This window comes from Perissodus microlepis, chromosome 7, assembly GCF_051167445.1.
Source record: "Perissodus microlepis isolate ML-2025 ecotype Zambia chromosome 7, ASM5116744v1, whole genome shotgun sequence".
Lineage (NCBI taxonomy): Eukaryota > Metazoa > Chordata > Actinopteri > Cichliformes > Cichlidae > Perissodus > Perissodus microlepis.
Genome location: NC_140467.1, coordinates 38,543,620 through 38,563,995, shown reverse-complemented (window position 1 = coordinate 38,563,995; position 20,376 = coordinate 38,543,620). Strand labels below are relative to the sequence as shown.

The window sequence follows — 20,376 nt, the reverse complement described above, 5'->3', positions numbered from 1 at the left end:
TGCATGATAAACATTTTGGGTGTGTAAACAGGGCTGTTTTTTTTCTCTCTTCTTGTACAACATGTAGAATAGTCCCCAGCTATCGAACAATTATAATAACATCAATAGAGACCTGAAACAATTGGAAGAATATTATTACTGCAGCATCTAGTGAGCTGCTCTGCCTGGAACTGTAAAAACATAAAGTGCGAGTCTCTTTTGTCATCAACTTTATACCTACAGCTCCCATTGTTTTAATTAGCTTGACTTTATTATTGTTTTATTCTGCTTAAACTATTACCGGCTCTTACTGTCATCTAAAGTAAGACTTCCATCGAGCCCCTGCTATGGTGAAGCATGTGCTGAAGGGCAGTGGCCAGAATACGAGTACCACTAGTAAACAGCGCTTGTTCAGTTGTTTGACAAATTGAATCTGTATCATTAATTGGAGTAATCGGTTTAATCCAGAGCCGCTTACACCCCTGCTGGCACGATACTTTGACCCAGTAATAAAATAGGAAGTACCCATTAACTGAATTTAGGTCAACAAAGATTTAAACGTTAAACAACAATTTCAAAAACATTTTGAAAGCATGGCTACTCAAGTATTGTGAAAACACGCAATTCTCTTGTCTGCTGAGGTTTGTGCAGCAAATGAACACTCAGTACTTGTACTCAATGTATTGGAAGCAGCTCTAAAGACCTCTGTAACCAGGCAGATATCCATGGCCAGACAGGGGTCAGTGCCTATCTGAAACAGGAAGGCTTATCTCAGTCAGTAATAATGCCTACCTACTGACGGTTGTCCAGAAATATTATCATAGTTTTATTTGTATTGCACTATTTTTCAAACACACAGCTAAACAATGGATCATAGTTTGGATAAAAAAGTTAAAAGAAATGATAATAAGCTTTGCCAAAAGGGAAAGCTCAACTATAAAAATGTTTTCAGAAGTCATTTAAAAGTTACCACTGACTCAGCTGATTTGATAGGACCGACTTATTTAAGTTACATGACGGCGTTTCCCCTCATCAGTGTGTCTTTCCCACGACGTTGGGAAAGACATTCTAATTAATTTTCATGAAATCCATTTTTGTTATCTCTCCACAGCACTTGTGCAGTTTTTTTATGTCATGTTTGTTTTAATATTGTTGCACTTCCTCTTTGTTTTTATAAGTCAGTAATAACACCTTTGTTTGACACTGTTTTGTTGCTGCTGGCATTAAGTTGAGGGCGTAGAGTTTTTATTCTTTTGTTGGGATGACTGTAATTTCCGAGGAGAGAGGTTGAGTGTTTAAGTCAAGAAGCTACACTTACCACCCTGCACTTCAATAGAGGTCATTCTTCACTTATGAGCTTCTTCTGATGCTGTTTACCCCAGCACACATTGAAAATGCGAACTGATCAGAGTAGTCCTAAATGTGTATTCTAATGTTCCAGAGGAACAAGGCTCTCCAGAGGAAAATGCTAAACAGACACACACATGTTGCTATAAAACAAGAATAAGTCTTTCTACTGAATTCATCAGTGGAGTGCTTTCATGGCGTAATGGTTTATTATTGTGACCCCCCTGAGCCTGGGCTTAGTGGGTCACACGCTTATATCTGTATCCTCAGTACAACCCAGATGCAGTGAATTGGAGGACCCTTTGGGAAATAGCATCCGGCTTAAAAGTCTGTCCCAAACCAAACATACAGATCCAGCCCTTTGGGAAATAAGGGAGCAGCTGAAACTACCTAGCACTGAATTGGTCTTCAGTCTATCTAATGTTCTGGTGTTACAAATATACACAAATCAGAGACTTCTGAATGAGTCATTCCAAATACCTGTGGCTTCCATGTACCAGTGTTTTGCAGTTGCGATGCTTCACTTGCTGATCGAAGCAGCTATCATTATTTTAGAGTTAATGTAAGTTAAAGTTAATACACAACAATTAAACGTGCAGCTCTATTCACATTTAACTCTAGCTTTTCTAGTTTGTGCACACAAAGAAGAGCTCTTCTTAAATCAAGAACTCTGCAAGCAAAGGGCGTTTTAGCTGAGCTACACCACACAATGCTGACTACAGATATTACTGGTATATTGATATATGTTGTTTTTATTAAGATCGTTCAGGTTGTTGTATTACACAAGCTGCTTCATTCATATAGTGTTTTTATTGCACATTTTTGCATCTCTCCTCTCTAAAAATCTTTGAGCAACCGTGTCGCTCAGTGCTCAGTGTTGTCAAGTTAACAGAGGTCAGGATATTATTACAGACAATGACACTGGAATGTTCTAGTTTTCTCTGCTTGTAACTGTTACTGATGAAATGCAAAAACAAAACAATTTTAATATGCAGAACCCCCCCCCCTCCAAAAAAACCCTCAAATCCTTAGCTTCTATCCAATGCAACATGTACTGAATGGTCAGTTGTAAAGTAGTATTTATTAGCAATTGCTGCAAAGCAAAGGTTGAATAACACCCCCCCCCCCAAAAAAAACCCAAAACAAAACAAAAACAAATCCTTCTCTGCAGCAGTGCCTCCTTTCACTCTAAGTCGTTCTTTTCTTATTTTATCTCTTCTTTTTCACCTGACAGGTGCATGTCTTTTTTTAAGCGGCACATGGCTTGTATTCTGCTGACAAACATGGACCCGCCCACCACGGAAAATCAGAACGGCCTCCCGCCAAATCTAGACTTGGCCACTGGACCGAAGCAAGACAATAAGGCCACCTGTCTGAGCGTCTACCAGTACTGCGAGAAGGAGGGAGGAGAGGGCGGGGCAAGTTATTCAGAAAGTGTCCTCACGTTTCCACCTGGAGAGTACGTAGCAGAGGAACTCTGCATCTCTGCAGCGAAAGCATGTGGTGAGTCACAACTGTGTTTCAGTTCACGTGTTTGCCCACACATGCAGTGTATAGTTTCATTTACACATCTGACATTTTTTGGTTGAGCCATTTTCTGACCTCAGCTTAACAAAAAATTTTTTTTAAAAGAAAACAACAGCTGTTAACTGTACATTACAAACAATGCATACATTCACGCTGAAATCCTCTTAAAAGGTGACTGGTTTCTTTGTAACACATTTCTTTCTGTAAGAAGCCACTTGAACTCTAAATAGGTCACAGTGCAGTTAAGGATTTTTTTTAATTAGGAAAGAGTTTTATTTCTGACCATTATTGTGTCTTTTTTAATATGTCTTTTTATGAGCCTATGTCTCCTGTTCATCGGACAGTTATTTCCCGCACCTTAAACTCCTCCTCAGCACAGAAGTTCTCTGATGCTTTTAATTTAACATTATCCCCACAAAACGATGTTGATTTTTCTATAGATCTATTCAATTATCATTGTCTTTCGATCTTAGATGAAATCTGTCCGATTAAAATGAGACCTGTGCCTGTTTCCAAGTCTGTACCCTGGTTAAATGACAACATTCGTCTTATAAAACGTAATTGTCGTAAAGCTGAGCGGTTATGGAGGAAAACCCACTTAAATGTTCATCTCCTTTATTTAAAGGATCTTTTAGCCTCCTTTAACAATGCTATTAGAGTTGCGAGGGCTGCTTACTTTTCTCAGTTGGTTGCAAAGAGCAGAGGTAATCCTAAAGTTTTATTTGATACTATTACTAATATTATTACTCCTGCTCCACCTGCTGCCATTATTTCTTCTGTTGAAGATTGTGAAACTTTTCTTGCTTTCTTTTTAGAAAAAATTAGCAACATAAGGAAAAACTTGTCTTTTTCAGCGTCTGCGCTGTCAGTTCCCACTCCAGATCGGCCTGTTGTTTTAGAAGGTTTTTCACCTGTTTCACTACCAGAGCTGGGAAAAATAGTTAGTGCAACAAAATTATCCTCTTGCTCTCTTGATTTCTTACCTGCATCATTATTCAAAAATGTCTTTTACTCTACTGGTCCCTGTATTCTTACTATAATTAATACCTCCTTGGCCTCGGGCATAGTCCCTGCCTATTTTAAAACTGCTGTTATACATCCTTTGTTAAAAAAGCCTATGCTGGACCCATCTCTCACTAGCAATTATAGACCGATCTCAAAAATTCCATTAATTGCTAAGATTCTAGAGAAGATCGTGGCTAAGCAGCTTACAGCAGTTTTAGATAAATATAGTATTTTCGACAAATTTCAATCTGGCTTTCGTAAAGTTCATTCCACTGAAACAGCCCTTCTTAGAGTTTCTAATGACATTTTGTTACAAAGCGATGCAGGTAAATGTTCTGTTCTCTTAATGTTGGATCTTACGTCGGCCTTTGATACTGTTGACCACTATATTTTACTTAACAGGCTGAAATACTGGGTTGGTGTCTCTGGGACTGCATTGAAATGGTTCTCCTCTTATCTCTCTGAACGATATTCTTCTGTGGCAGTTTCTAAGTATAGATCATCTTCTGCGTCCTTGTCTTTTGGTGTGCCACAAGGCTCTGTGCTGGGGCCTTTATTGTTTCTAGTTTATTTACTCCCTCTCCAGCACATTTTGAGCCCTTTTGAGGATATTTGTTACCATTGTTATGCGGACGATATCCAACTCTATATATCTTTTAAACCGGAAGAGGCTTCTAAGCTGCGGCTTTTAAATGTGTGCTTGGAAACCATTAAAGGCTGGATGGCTGAAAACTTCCTCCAACTAAATGAAAATAAAACCGAAGTCCTCTTATGTGCCCCAGATAGACATATACCCAGTATAATAAATGCTCTTGGTCCTCTTTCAACGTTTGTAAAACCATCTGTCAGGAACTTAGGGATTATCCTTGATCCTGCTCTTACGTTAGATAGTCATGTTAAATCTCTTGTTCGGTCTTGCTTTTATCATTTAAGAAATATTTCTAAATTGAGCTCTATAATATCCTATACCGAACTGGAGATTGTTATTCATGCTTTTATCTCATCACGACTGGACTATTGCAATTCCCTGTTTACTTGTTTAAACAAAGGTTCTTTGGAGCGTCTGCAGATCGTTCAGAATGCTGCAGCAAGACTTTTGACGAAAGCTTCTAAATTTTCACATATAACACCGTTGCTTATGCAGTTACATTGGCTTCCTGTCGAATTTAGAGTCCATTTTAAGATTTTGGTTTTAACTTTTAAGGCTCTTCAACAACAAGCACCACCATATATTATTGAACTTTTACAGCCCTATGCCCCTAGTAGGTCTCTGAGGTCGAGTAGTCAGGGCCTACTTGTCACTCAGTATACGAGACTGAAAACTAGGGGTGATAGAGCTTTTGCTACTGTGGCCGCCAGACTGTGGAATTCCCTTCCTCAGGACTTACGATCCGCTGATTCATTGATTACTTTTAAAAAACAGCTAAAAACACATCTTTTTAAAATTGCTTTTTGCTAACTTTGTTTGTATCTTGTTTGTTTTTTTTTCTTTTTATAATCTGTTATATCTTGTAAAGCACTTTGTGATTTCTATCTAGAAATGTGCTATATAAATAAAATTTTACTTACTTACTTACTAATTAAGCGTTTATAGCAATGAAATCTAAAGGTTCTTCTGTATCCACATATTCTGGCAATGAAAGACCCACTCTTAACCAACAAGACATTTTTGGATCACAAATTTCACTTAGAAATGTCCCATAAAAACAGCACTGCTTTCACATTCATGGTTTGCAGCTGTTCCCCTAATGCACAACTCTTTCAATGAAAATAAAAGGCTCCTTTTCGTTCAGCTGAACTTGGTGAAGCATTAAATCAGCAGGCACTGCTTTTAGTTTTACATTGTGCAACATTCCTGTTATTTAAAGCACATTTGCAGAAGATAGACAAATATATCATTTCACTGAATTCATTATACCTGAATAATGGATGTTATTTACATGAATAGGCTGATGCATTGTACAGCACCTGAGTTGATGTTGGATATTCGTATTAGCAACCACTGTATTGTTTTTCTTATCCATTTTAGTGTGTTTTAAGGCAGTTGAATAAGTTAGCTGTGTTGGCGTTTTTGGGGAAAACTTGATGCACTCTTTGAATATGATTTGTTCTTGGTTAAAATTGCTCTAAATTGGAATTACTTCTGCTTTGAGATGAATACTCTTTGCCTTCTGCCCTGCCAGAACAATGTGAGGCCGTAATCTGGTTTGTTAACCTTTTTTGGACTGTTGTTTCAGTGCATTTGTTTTAGACATTAAATACCATACCTTTTTCTTAATCTTTCATTTATTCTTTGTAAATGCAAGAAAACCCCCCAAGAAAAACCAACACAAAAACTGCCAGACAAAAAAAAAACAAGACTGCATTTTGAACAGAATTTCCTAGGGAGGGGAACTTCATGCAGTAACTTTAACTCCATTCTGACAAGAAATTATTTGACTAAATTAAAGATGTCTACATTCCCAAACTACTCACAGATGATTGTGCATAATTATGGTAGACTAGTGATAATGGTTACTTGAACTGTCAGAATTTGTACTTAACAGCTTTTTAAAAAAAAACCCTAAGCCTTAATTACGCAGGCCTCGAGACTGGTGAGTGACCTCCTGGCAGCCATCGGTCACTAAGAAAAAAAAATACATTCCCCAGCTTTAACGACACATGAATAAAAATGTGAATTTCAGCTGTTTGGCAGATGTTGCAGATCACTAAGACACTGGGTTACTAAGGGCTAACTGACCAGTTTAATCCTCTCAATGAAGAAAAGGTCGTAAAGGAGCATTCAAGCTCTGCAAGGTTTAGATGCACATTTTCTTAAACTGTCTTTTAAAGTAAGACCAGAATTAGATTGCTTAGACCAGTTTTTAGTCGTGAAAACAGAACTAAGATAGTCAGGCCACTTTGTCATCGCCTCTTTCTAGAAAACTCAGATCAGGAAGTTGTCTTGCTGTGTGTCTGTTTTCCCCTATGTGCACCCTTCCTTCTGGAACGGTTGAATGAAGTCTTTTTACCATGAGCTGTTTTTATATTTCCCCATTTTTCAAAGTCTTTGTTTCATTTTTCATTTCTACCTCTTTGTCAATTCTTAAACTTGTACTTTACCTTCTGACTGTCTCTTAGACTGTTTCTTTTGTTGGTTAATTGCAGTTGAATTTAGCTGAATAAGTTGAGTAGTTTGTTACTAGGATATTATTTATTAGAGAATCATTAATATTCATTTAAATGGCTAGGGCAGGACAACTTGCTACCAGACTGAAGTTAATTATGGCCTCCTTCTTTGCAGTCATCCCTAGTACAATTTCTTCCTTTTAGTCCTCACGTAGAAATAAGTTAAAAAGTAAGACGCAAGGGTGTTCTGCTTCATTGTTCAGTTTCTAAAAAAAAGCATACAAAGTTATTAAATCTAACATACGGTACAAATCTCTTAAAATGTAGAACTACAGTATTTTAGTCTTCAGTGTATCTTGAACTTTTTATACTGTTTTGATTGTAATACATATCACAAGGTAGGAGTTGTCTGTACATTAACCTTGTTAGCACTTTGACTTTACTTCCCTTGTTGTGGTTGAGCCCATTTCCTCCTCGGCAGCGCTTCTGTCCTCACGCTGTTGCTTCACATGTGTGAGGGCTTCCGCATGCGTGATGACATTTTATGCCCTTTAAGTTCAGTTCGAACACTGATAAAACACCAGTTGTTTTCTTCATGGCACTTTTTATGCCTCAGCATTGTAGACCGCCGTGGCCTGACCCAGTCGAATAAAGTTCATCACCCATGCCAAGGAGCTCAGTTAGGAACCCGCTATCTCAGGAGCATTCAAGGGAAACTTTTTCAGATTTGGCAAAAACATTCATTTAAACTTAACTGGTTTTCCTAGTTCAAGTTTAATGGTCTAGGCCACTGTCCTGGTGTCCGCTGTGTTCTTGTAAACATGACAGAGTACATCATCACCACGAAAAGCTGGAGAGGATTTCTTTACATGGGGCCCAGACATGAACAAGATTCAAGGATGAACTAGTTGGATGTGACAAAATACAGTATTGTACCAAATACAGTATTATTCTCTTAATATTTTGCTTCCATTGTGCCAGATTTGTTCTAATTTTTATTGACGTTTTGAGCAATACCTTGCCAAGCTTTCTGAAGGTCTTTCTGAGGTTTTCTTTGGACACTGGTGTCTTTCAGAGGAAAGACACCAGTGTCTTTTCTTTTTCTTTTCTTTTTTTTTAAAGACACTTAACACTGACCTGTGAATCATTCAAGCATAAAAAAGCACCGAAGGAATGAACAAGTATTGGATCTACACATAGCAGGCAACTTACCAACAAAACACAGCCCGCACTTCAACATCATTGAAGCAGTATAAGATTGTCTTGACAGAGATTTGGACAATAGGCAACCAACATCCAAAGAAAAGCTTTAGATTTCCTTGAAGAGGCCAGGAGAAATATTCTTGACAAATGCTTATAAACATTAAAAGAAAGTCTAAGAGTCATAGTAGTCATACTAAATACTGACCTTATTAGAGCTTTTTAGAATTTTACAAACTATATACTCTATTTCCATGTATATATATATATATATATATATATATATATATATATATATATATATATATATATATATATATATATATACATGTTTCAACAAATTAATTTCACCATTTCCTACAAAAATATAAATACATGACGGGTTATCAAGCATTTTACGTAATACTGTACAAATGCTTATTACTACGGATGTATATGAAGTCGTCCATCCATTGTTAGCCTATATACATCATCATCATTATCATCAGACTTCTAGCACACAGGGACTTTCGATGTGGGGGGAAGCATATCGACCAGCGGTAACTGAAGATACACTACACGAGAATATTTGGTTGTTGTTGAGCATGTTAATGCAGTTGTTTGCAGGCTGCAGTGATGCCACAAAGCATCCTGCATGTGTAAAAAAAAATTCTAAATATCAGCAGTTTGTTTAGTGAAATTGTTTTTTATATTTAGGAACTGGTTATTGGTGTGTGCAATTAAGTGTTTACTGAAGTGACCTTTAAATAGGGGGTGATGTTAAACACTGTAGGACGAAGTGATTGGAAGATAGCTGCTAACGGAGGAAACTAACAGCACCTTAAACATTTAAATGACTTAATTAATTTAAAACAATATGTATATTTATTCTTTTTCCAGGGATTGGTCCAGTGTACTGCAGCTTGTTTGGCCTAATGAGGGAAAGTGACCGGACATGGTTCGCCCCAAATCATGTCTTTAAAGTGGACCACTCATCCTGTGAGAAACTGCACTTCAGAATCAGGTAGACAGTTATACTTTTTAGTTGTTTTTTTTCTGATTTCCTTAATCTGTTTCAGATTTTTCAAACTTTTTTTTCTTCTCTTTTTCTCTTTTCTCTTCTTTTCCATGATCACCCCTCTTGTCCAGATACTATTTTCCTGGCTGGTACAACAGCAGCAATTTATCATACGCTCATCGCTATGGTTTGTCTAAAGGGATGGAAAGCCCTGTGATGGATGACTGTGTCATGGCATACCAGTTTTTTCAGGTTAGTCTTAACGCTTTATACCTCATAAAGAACAGTAAGACGTCATTTTGTTTTTGTAGCACCATAGAGTCTGCAGAGTCTGTTTAATGCCTTCACCCTTTCTTTATCGTCTGCGCATGTGGTTTCTTTCTCTTTTTTTTGAGCACTGTTGGGTGGGAGATAAAATGTGCTTGTTTCTCTGTCTCTGTGACTGGTTGCCAGTCTGTCTGTCACGTCAGCCCATTCTTTGGTACAAATTAAGAAAACAGGAAGTGGGGTAGTGAGAGTGCTCAAGAAGCACAAAATGGGGAACAGGTCCAGGTTCTTTTTGTTTATGTGTATGCATGCACACAAATGTTTTTGTGTGCATGTTTTTAAAATAGCTTCTCTGACTTTTTTTTTTATCTTGTCATGTTTGTGCTAACCTCACTTGCAGACACTGTCTGTTGAGTTTTGTTTTCATCACCATTGCCACATTGACACCCCGAGCTGTGTGGCAAAACAGACGGGTTTGTTTTGGTGGACTTCTGGAATAATTCAGCCACGTAGTAGTTTGCTGATGAAATAATGGATAAAAAGAGTTGTGCATTAAAGTTGCGCACAACTTTAATGCAGGCTTATGGAGGCTGCCCCTCCATAAGCCTGCCCCTCCATAAGCAGGATTATGGAGGGGCAGCCTCTGTCATTGAGGCTGCCCCTCCATAATCCTGCTTCTGTTGGAGATCTGTTCCTGTTAAAAGGGAGTTTTTCCTTACCTCTGTTACCAAACAAATTGCTCACAGGGGGTCATTGGATTGTTGGTTTTCTCTCTTTAGCACACGTTGGTGACAGTTCTTGAATCATGGGCAATTTTGTAGGTCTGGTACACAGGAAGATGCTGAAACAGTTGGAAAAGATGAGAAAACATTTTTTAAATGGGCACAATTTTGTTTCCTGTTTTGACTTTTCATTAATGCTGAAGCTTTCTTTTTTTTAGTTTAGGGCAAGTCAAACCCTCTGGAAGTAATAATATAAATGTCTGTAGAGCTGCGTTGATGTCATAGTACATCACAGCATTATATTATGGGGTCTTTACGATATGCATCCTCCATACCCTCCTCCGATTTTTAACTGATGCTATGGAAGAAATTATAATCATTCTTTATATTAACATTAAAATAGCTGCTCTCTTTAAAAGATGCCGTATTTTTCGGACCATAAAGCGCACCGGATTATAAGGCACACTGTCGATGAACGGGTCTGTTTTCATACACAAGGCGCATTAAGCGAAACAAAACAGTCAAAAGTCAAACTTTACTCGACTCATCCTTCTTGCTTCCTCCACTTCCGTAACATTGATTCAGTAATGTTGAATTCACTTGCAGCTCCTCTATTCCCAGGTTGTTGCAGTATATTAATGACTAACCTCGTATTGCGGATGGATTATCTCAGTTGATCTCCTGACTCAAGTTTGGTCCCTTTACAGCATCCTGCCATGTGATTGCATTTGTCCCTAACCATCGGGAACCCTCACCTGTCTTCATTTATGTTTTATGTACGTTTATGTACGTTTATATATATTTATGTACGTTTTAATTCTTTTAGAAATCTCTCAGTCAGAACATGGTATATCATGTTTAGGTGGAAACTAGCAAGCTAACTTCCTGCTAATTTCTAACTCTGTTAAATTTAATAAATTCTGTTTTCATGGATGCCTGGATGTTAAACTTAATTGTTACACCTGGTAAAGCAACAACACTGATCATTTTATTAAAGATGAAAGACTTTAGACCGTTTTTAACTCTCAGTGATGCCGCAGTGTTCGTTTGACTTTGGGACCTGAAGCGGACGGAGTTTTGGACCCATATTACTCTGCGAGGCTCCTGACTACGGTAGCCATAATGCTACCATCAAGTGGTGTGGCATCGTAGCTTACCGAAGTCGTACTAAAACGATTTTTGAGCGCTGTGTCCCACTTAAAATCGGTTCGAGGTCAGTAAGCACAACCAGAATTCATATATAAGGCGCACCGGATTATAAGGTGCACTGCCGATTTTTGAGAAAATTAAAGGATTTTAAGCGCGCCTTATAGTGCGGAAAATACGGTACTTTCTGTTTACCCTGCTGCTCCTAATCTGATTAATTTTTAGCTTTAGTCATATTTACTTTTTTCTTTGTGTATTATTCATCAGTTTCCTTTTGTTCATTTTCTTTTGCCAGTGGCGTAGTGACTTTCTGAATGGCTGGGTTGATATTCCAGTTAGCCATGAAGCGCAGGAGGAGTGCCTGGGCATGGCTGTGCTGGACATGATGAGGCTCGCCAAAGAGAGCGGGCAATCAGCAGTGGACATCTACAATGACAAAAGGTAGCTTGCCGTCTGTTTCTTATTTTCCAATCTGCTCAAAAAATAAAATTAGGAAACAAAATCTTAGCAGTCTTTTATAGTTTTACTTACCTAATACCTATTAAGACTTCCTGGATTGTTTTTTTAGGGCCTGAGGACACGAAGTGTGAATGCCCTGTTGTATCTGCTCCATTTATCATTATTATTATTATTATTTCATGTCTTTGATCACCTTTTTCAGATCTTCCATGAAATTTGGCACATTTTGCAATATTTGACTGGTCACAGTGTTACCTAGTGGGAACAGGAAATGTCATGTTTTACTGCTTCAAGGCAGTTGACCCCAGAAACCCCAGGAAGCCCTGAAGGAGTTGGTTTTAGGCTCAACTGAAAAAAGAGTTTTCATCAAAGGGCGTGACCCTGGTGGCGTAGGGAATTTCGATGTTTTGCCATGAAGGATGAAATTGCTCTAACTCAAAGACATCTAAACTAATCTTCTGCAAAAAAATTCCTAAACATTTAAACTTGGATCCTGTAGATCTGGCAATGTGTGAAGGAAAAGCCTTTCCTTAAGTGTTGCAGATAATGATATAATCAAGCCGTGTTAAGAAATAGAATCATTAAAAAAAGGAAATGAAAATGAAAATGGGAAAATGTCCTGTATAATGAAAAAATACTATCCACTGGAGTGGAGGGGATTTTTTTCCAAGTTGCTTAAGGTTTTAGACATTGTGGGGCTTTAGGGGTTAACTTGCCTCTGCAACATTGCATGGAAGCTGGCAACAGTGTCCTTGGATTGGCAAACTACGGTGGTGCTTTTTAGGCTGTGCTCCACCTAAAGGTTTATCACAACCCGTACCTGGCCAGAACCAGCCCGCCAGAGCCAACCTGAGGAAGGGCATCAAACAGGCCAAGGAGGCCTACAAGAGGAGGATAGAAGTAAGGAAGGATAGAGGGCTTCCTCACAGCCAACAACCTCTGCCCGGTGTAGAGAGGCATCCAAGCCCTCACGAACTGTAAAGGCCAGAGCCCCCCAACCCCCGACAGCAGCTTCAAAGTTGCAGAGGAGTTCAACACCTTCTTTGCCTGGTTTGATTCTTGTGGTGCTGCGTTCCCGGTCCTTACTGTACGCCCGGTAAACACATGACTGTACACCAACCCAAACAACCAACGTCATGGTCAAGTATGAACCACCATAGTCGGTCTCATCTCTGATGGAGATGTATGGAGAGTACAGGGTTGAGGTAGAGAACTTGTCCTGCTGGTGCTCAGAAACCTGAAGCTGAACGTCCTCAAACAAAATAACTCAAAATAGACTTCAGGAGGCACAGACAGGTCCACTCCACTCTTATTATAAACAGAGAACAGGTGGAATCTGTCTCCACCTACAGGCTTCTGGGCACCCACATCTCAACTGATCTCACCTGGACTCACACACTGGTAAAGAAGGCCTAACAGCAGCTGCACTTCCTCCGTGTCCTGAGGAATAATAACCATGACCGAAAGCTGCTGCTGGCCTTTTACAGCTCCTCATAGGAGATTGTGCTCTCCTATTGTCTGGGTGTTTGGCATGCAGGGGCCACAACTGATTTTAATTAACACGGGCCCCAAAAAAGTGTTGGTTGCCCTCTGCCACCTTCGTCCTAGTCATGGGACACAGGACTGGGCCATCATCATCTTAAGGATAATCAAGGATTGTTGGTAGTTCGCTCAACTCAATTGGTGGACTTAGAGAAGGCATTCGAAGGTGTTCCTTGTGGTATCCTATCCAGATTTCTTAACAAGTATGGGTTATTGGGTCTGTTGCTGTATGCTGTTCACTTTTACTGTAGTGAGAGCTTGCTTAACATTGCTGGCAATAATTCAGACTAATTCCCTGGTGGTATTGAACTGCTAGGGCTGCTTTTTATCACTGATTGTGTCCATAATCATAAACAGCCAAAGAGAATGTGAGGTAAGGTTCAGTGATCTGGTGAGCTGCTTAGGTCATTAGACTAGAATGTGCAACAGGAAAAAAGACCTTGGTTACACCCAGAACTTCCTGGAAAGGTTATATATCTAGGCTAGTGTTCCACTAGAAGACCTGGAATAGGTGGTTGGGGAGACTGATCAACGTATGCTTAGACCTGTGGCCTTGCAACCCTTGTGGAAAACTGTAAAATAGGGCTGGGTATCGTTACTGATTTCTAGAATCGATTCCGATTCACAAGGTCCCGAAACGATTCGATCCACGATTCGATTCAATTCGATTTAAATCTGGGAAATTTTGCCTCAGACAGTCAGAAAAAATTCTAAATATTCTACATAAATTTGGTTTTGGACCCTGTTTCATAAACTGGTTAAAAATATTATATAACTCCCCAACAGCTTGTGTCAGAACAAATGACCAAACATCCTCCCGCTTCTCTCTTCTGAGGGGCACCAGACAGGGATGCCCACTCTCCCCTTCACTGTTTGCAATTTTTATTGAGCCATTAGCAGCAGCAATTAGACAGGCTACAACAATTAAGGGCATAAAATGTAAGAATATAGAACATAAAATCAGCCTTTATGCAGATGATGTGTTACTTTTTCTCCAAAACTCACAAACCAATATCTGTGGGGTAATTGCATTGATAAATTCCTTCTCAAGTGTCTCAGATTATTCAATTAACTGGTCGAAATCAACAGTTCTTCCGATTAATTGCTCCTTCCATAATTCTTCTCCTTCCCCACTGCAATGTGGAAATATAAAATATTTAGGTATCAATGTCTCTCCTAAACTTTCAGAATTAACTAAATTAAACCACATCCCACTTTTAAAGACAGTAGAAGGCGACCTGGCTAGATGGAAATCTTTACCCATATCACTCATGGGAAGGGTCGCCGCTATAAAAATGATGATCTTGCCAAAAATAAACTATTTATTTTCAATGATCCCAAATAAGCCATCACAAGATTGGTTCAGATCTCTAGACTCGTACATTTCTAAATTCCTTTGGAAAGATAAACCCCCACGTATCAGCTTAAAAACACTACAAAGGACCAAGGATAAAGGAGGATTAGATCTGCCTAACTTTAATCACTATTTTTTAGCCAACAGGCTTCAGTTCATCTCTAGATGGTTTAAACACACCTTCTTAGATGAACCTTGGATAGATGTAGAACAGGCACTATGTAATAACCTAGAAATTTCAGACCTACCATTTATCAGCTCAAACATCAAACGACATGAATGCTTTAAAAGCATCAATATTAGCTCTTCTCTGACAGCATGGTGGGAGTTTCTAAAAATGACAGAGTCTTCATTAATCCCATGCAAACGTACACCTATCTGGAACAACCCGGACATATTACAAAACAATCATATGATAAACTTTTCAGATTGGAGTTGCAAAGGAATTAAATACTTGGAACATATATTGGAAGGAACAGACTTTATTTCGTTTGACAGACTAGTTATACAATATGGGATCAACAAGAAACGATTTTTGGAATATCAACAAATTAAATCCATAGTAAAAAAGAAATTTAATCCCAGTGAAGCTGAATTACAAACACCACCAAGTGTGGTACAATTTCTTAGTCTAAAACCCCCCAAATTATTGTCTAAAATATACAGAACACTTTCTAAAATAGATGAATCAATATCCCTTCCTATTGCAAAATGGGAAGCAGATTTATCAATCAACTTAGACCCAAACCTTTGGTCTCAGATATGCTTAAAAACCTTTCAATGGATCAGAAATCCCAGTTTGCAATTAATACAATACAAAATATTACAGAGTGCACTATACTGGTCATCGGATGTTCCAGATGGGCTATACGCCTTCCAACAACTGCTCACACTGCACAGCAAATACACCGGACAATTACATCCACGCTCTTTGGTTCTGTCCACCAGTTCAGAAATTTTGCCGTGAGATATGTGAAGACTTATCAAAGTGTCTGAAATGTAACATTCCAGCCTCCCCTTTAGTATGCTTGCTGGGCAACTTGGATGAGGTCACTGCAGAAATAAACACAGCCCACGTTGTTTTTACGGCCCTATGCATTGCCAAGAAAATGGTCCTCATTAACTGGAAAAATAAAAATAATCTTAATTCTAACCAATATAAAAACCATCTAATAGATCACATTAGTCTTGATACAACCTCTGCCATCACATTTGATCAATCCCTTTGGGCTCCTTTGATCGGCTTCATCACCTAGTGGGGGTGGGGGGTCATGGTTTGGTCCTGCCTTCGCTATTGTGGTTGATGTGGGGGTAGGGACGGCCTTAGGGCGTCTGGGGAGTCCCTAGGGACGTTTCCCTGGAGGGCCCAACCTGGGGGCTGTGGCCATGACCTGGTTAGAAGCTCTGGGGCTCTTGGATGGTGTTTTCCTTGTGGCTGCGTACAGCGGAGATGGGGGAGGGTCTGTGCTGGCGGACGTTGGTTACTGGCCTGGTAGCCTGGCTGCCCCTGGGAGGGTCCGGGACGGGCGTGGAGGCTTGGGGGTCTGGGGGTGCTCCGCCCCCCGGTCTGGGGTGCTGGCCGGGCCTTGGGGGCTTGGGTCCTGGCTGTTGTGTCGCCGGAGCAGTGGGCGGGTGGGTGCAGGGGGGCTCAGCCCCAGTGCAGGGGACCTCTGGTGCATCGGCCCAACTAGGGGGCTCTCTAACTGGTGGGGAGGTTGTTACATCTTTGCAGGTGGTCTCCTCACTACAGGAGCTCACTCTGCAGGTGGGGGGAGAGATATAGGAGAGGGGGAGAATGAACTCAACCTGGGTGTCTATTGTCTTGTGTAGTTTGGGAGATGATTGGATGATGGGGTGGGTGCAGTTTTCTCTGGGGTGGAGTCGGGTGGGCTGCCCCGGACTCTGTGGGGCTGGGCAGTGCTGCTGCTGCGGGCCCCGGTCCGGATGGGCCTGGGCCTCCTTGCCCTGGTGGGTTCCAGAGCGTGGGGGTGCCTACTGGGGTCAGCGGGGGAGCTGGCCCCAGGGAGGGGCCGCTTGCCCCTCCCTTTCTTCCCTCCCCATCCTCAGCTGCCTCCCTATTCCCGCTCTACCACACCCACCCACACACGCAGGGCTTGGGGTGCAGGTATGTCACCAGGGTGCAGGGGAGGCACTCCCCCTCTGTCCCCTTCTGGCCGCCTGTGCCTCAATTTTATTCTGCAACCTAGACATCCACATTACTCACACTCTCACATAACACATACATATAGGGCCTTGGGGGTGGGCACGTTTTACAGCATCCAGAGGATGGTCGTTGTACTCCAACCAACCTCTGGCGCTGGTGCCCTACCCTCAATTTTAAATGCATTTAGACACTGAGGGTTTTCGGGAGGAGCCGTGCTGCTCTCTGAGAGGAAGCTAGTACCATGCTCTCCTGAGTTTTAAATGCACTTTAGAACAGCACACAACAACATTACATATGAGCGGGCGTAGGGAGGTTTGAGGTCTTCACTCACCCCGGTTCTGTTAGCCGTCAGGGCTGGGGGGCTGGGGGGCTGGGAGGAGGTGCTGGCCGTCAGACTGGGATCTGGGATGCGGGGCCTCCCTGCTACTGCAGATAAGGAGGTGGTCCGCTTGCCTCCACCCCAGAGAGAAGGGTTACATCTCCTGGGTCTAGGTGCGGCTTGCCCCTCTGGGGGCGGGGGTACCTGGACCTGGGATATATAGTATGTTTGGGGAGTGCAACTGTCTGTGCAGTGTCTATTTGTGTCTGTCTACACGTTGGGTGAGTGCCGAGTATTTGGTTGGGCATATGGGGGTGGGAATGCACGTCTGTGTCCGCGTGTGCCTGTTTGTCTGTGTCTATATGTCAGGTTGGGTCTTAGACTCAACCTCTCTGGGTACATCTCAGGCCCTCTAAAGTACGGAGGCCTATCTCCCCTCACCACACTCCCTGCCGGTGGCTGATGCCCTTAGACGTTGGTGTGTTGGTGGTCCTTGTCATCTGGGGCTGGGCGCTCATGCATGTACCGGCTCACTCCTGGTGGCCGATTGGCGGGGCCGGGCGCCTGTGGCCCGGCTGGGCTCCTTCCGGGGGGTGGGATGCCCTCAGGCCTCTGGCCTCTGGGCCTGAAGCTCGGTCCTCTCTGGCACAGCTGGCTGCCGGCGGAGCCCGCGGGCACGCCACTGCAACCCCCTCTGGCCTCTGCTCTGTAGCTGCGGGGTGACCTCTCGTTTGGGGCTCTACTCAGCTCTTCCCAGGAGGGTGGCACGGTTCCCCCCCCCCTTTGGTGGTCCTCCTCGGGTCCTTGTACTCTGGGGCCTCTGGATATCTGGGGCCTGGATCTCCTCCATACCTGCTTCATACCCTGGTGGACGGGGCTATGGCTCCCCACACTCCCTAGCAGATCGTTACATGGAGAAACCTTTGGAATACAAGCATGCTGATCCACACGGGTGTTCACAGACGCGGACTACACCTTTCTTGGCTGCTGCCTCAAAGCACATTGTGCGCTGTCTATCTTGCGTGCTGCACAATATCGTTTATTATTTAGTATCTACTGTTATCTACTGCTAGCTAGTTTATTGTGATGGTGCTGTTTTTATTATGTTGCTCTTTGTTGTTTGCTTTCTCTTCTGTTTTTTTTCTCCATACAGGTGATCCAGGCGTTTTGTTTGTTTGTTTGTTTGTTTTTTCCTTTTTTCCCCCCCTTCTCACCGTCTCTTCTCCCCTTTGGTTTTCTTTCTCTCCCTCTCTTTCTTTCATTCTTTCTCCCTGTCCTATCCCCCAGTCACGTCTGTCCCGTTTGTAGCAACCGAAAATAAAATAAATACATAATTATAATAAAGGTCAATCAAATGGACCAATATGGCAAGGCCATGATGATCCACTTGGTAAAATAAATCCGCTTGGCATCTTTCTTGGCCTTAAGACAACAATTCTGATGGCTAAAGATCCAAACGGGACACAAAAAAAAAAAAAAAAAAAAAAAAAATTCTAATTCAGATCAGTACATTTGCATATTTTTGTATCTATAAAAAGGAAGCTGACACTCGCAAGACTTTATCAAAGGTGTAAGCATCACAGCAGATGCCTTTGTGTCAAAGTAGCTGAAGATAAAACACAGAAAAACATGAAGGTGATTTTCCTGGCCTGGGATTTTATAAAAATATTCTGCAGTACATCAAAAACGAAAGAAAACCATTAATCAACATACGAACATCACCTCTGAAGTTACAGCGGTTTTAGTAGAGACACAGCTGAGCGTTTTGCATTTTGCATAATTTTAAAAAGTTCAAATTTGTTCAGAAGCCTATTGAACGGCAGAAATTAGGTTTTCTTTTCGGAAGTAAGTAAAAGGAAAAAAACAGTGGCCGACAGCGCTGTAAACAACGGTAGACTTGTGCGAATAATGCAGAAAACAGATTTTTAGACGAGAAACTGTTCTTGAAGTACAGAGAGAGAGAGAGAGAGAGACAGCTGTGCATGAAGTGTGATTTTATCGTGCTGGAAATGCATGTGCGTGCATATGCTGCCAACTATTTGACCTAAATAATTAGAAATGCTAGTTCCTGTGCTGGTGTGCATGTGGTATAGTTTATGAATAACAATATCATCAAAGTAGTGTGACAGACACAGTGTTCATGCAGTTAAATAAAATACCTGTATGTGAAATAAAGTTTCAGTTCAAAATATTTCATCTGTACTAGGCTTGATCACAGGGTATATATATCTATATATATATCTATATATATACATACATATATATTTCTGCCTAACTAATCATTAGGATGAATTATTTGTAAAGATTTTAGACAGATCCTCCTGAATGACCTCTCTGTTCTTTTAGCTACAAGTCCTTCCTCCCAGTGTCCATGCGAAGCCGCATCCAGGAATATAACATTTTGACTCGGAAGAGAATCCGCTATCGCTTCAGGAAGTTCATCCAGCAGTTCAGTGAGTGCAAGGCCACTGTGTGTAACCTCAAGCTCAAATACTTAATGAGCCTTGAGATGCTGTTGCCCTCTCTCTACTCCGAGCACTTCCAAGTCACAGACACCTCCTCAAATGAGGTTACCATCATTGTCATGGGAAATAAGGGCATCCAGTGGTCTAAAGGGAAAGAGGAGGACAGAGCAGAGGAGGTGAGAACGAATATATTACAAGTGTGTTGCTGTCATGGGTGTGTCTTATCATTGGTGCTTGTGTGCATTGATTTAAAAAAAAAAGAATACAAATAACTATTTTTAACTGTTCTTGTGTGTGTGTGTGTGTGTGTGTGTGTGTGTGTGTGTGTGTGTGTGTGTGTGTGTAGGAGCTGCAGACATACTGTGATTTTCCAGAGGTGATTGACATCAGTATCAAACAAGGCAATAAGGAAGGATCTGCAGAGAGCCGCATAGTTACACTCACCAAACAGGATAACCAGATCATGGTATAGTAAACACGTCTGCTGTGTTATTGGTCATTCTCTGCTGTTACTGAGAAATTTAAATTACAGTTCACTTTAGTTTAAAACTATTTAACTTTCAGTCCTGTCTGTTAACCATGTTGCAACATCTGTTCTTTATTCATTTGAATGAATTATTTAAGGATATGAAGATAAATAGTTTCAATGGGGCCAACATGACTTAAATTCACAGTACACATCATCCTCCTCCAGATGCCCCACATAATGAATCCATGCCACTACCAGAAATCTTAGGAGCCGACACAACAGACCAACAACTAGCTAAACATAACA

The 20,376-nt window shown here is 41.1% G+C and overlaps 1 protein-coding gene across 1 annotated transcript in view; it reads left to right on the top strand.

Annotated features, from left to right (window-relative positions):
• jak2a (Janus kinase 2a) overlaps positions 1-20,376 on the top strand; it is a 44,225-nt gene that overhangs the window by 10,339 nt on the left and 13,510 nt on the right. Inside the window, exons 2-7 of the mRNA XM_084934929.1 lie at positions 2,561-2,829; positions 9,046-9,169; positions 9,295-9,415; positions 11,594-11,739; positions 19,483-19,777; positions 19,948-20,067. Coding sequence (XP_084791055.1) covers positions 2,565-2,829; positions 9,046-9,169; positions 9,295-9,415; positions 11,594-11,739; positions 19,483-19,777; positions 19,948-20,067 — 1,071 coding nt within the window. The 5' untranslated portion in view covers positions 2,561-2,564. The remainder of the gene's footprint in view (positions 1-2,560; positions 2,830-9,045; positions 9,170-9,294; positions 9,416-11,593; positions 11,740-19,482; positions 19,778-19,947; positions 20,068-20,376) is intronic.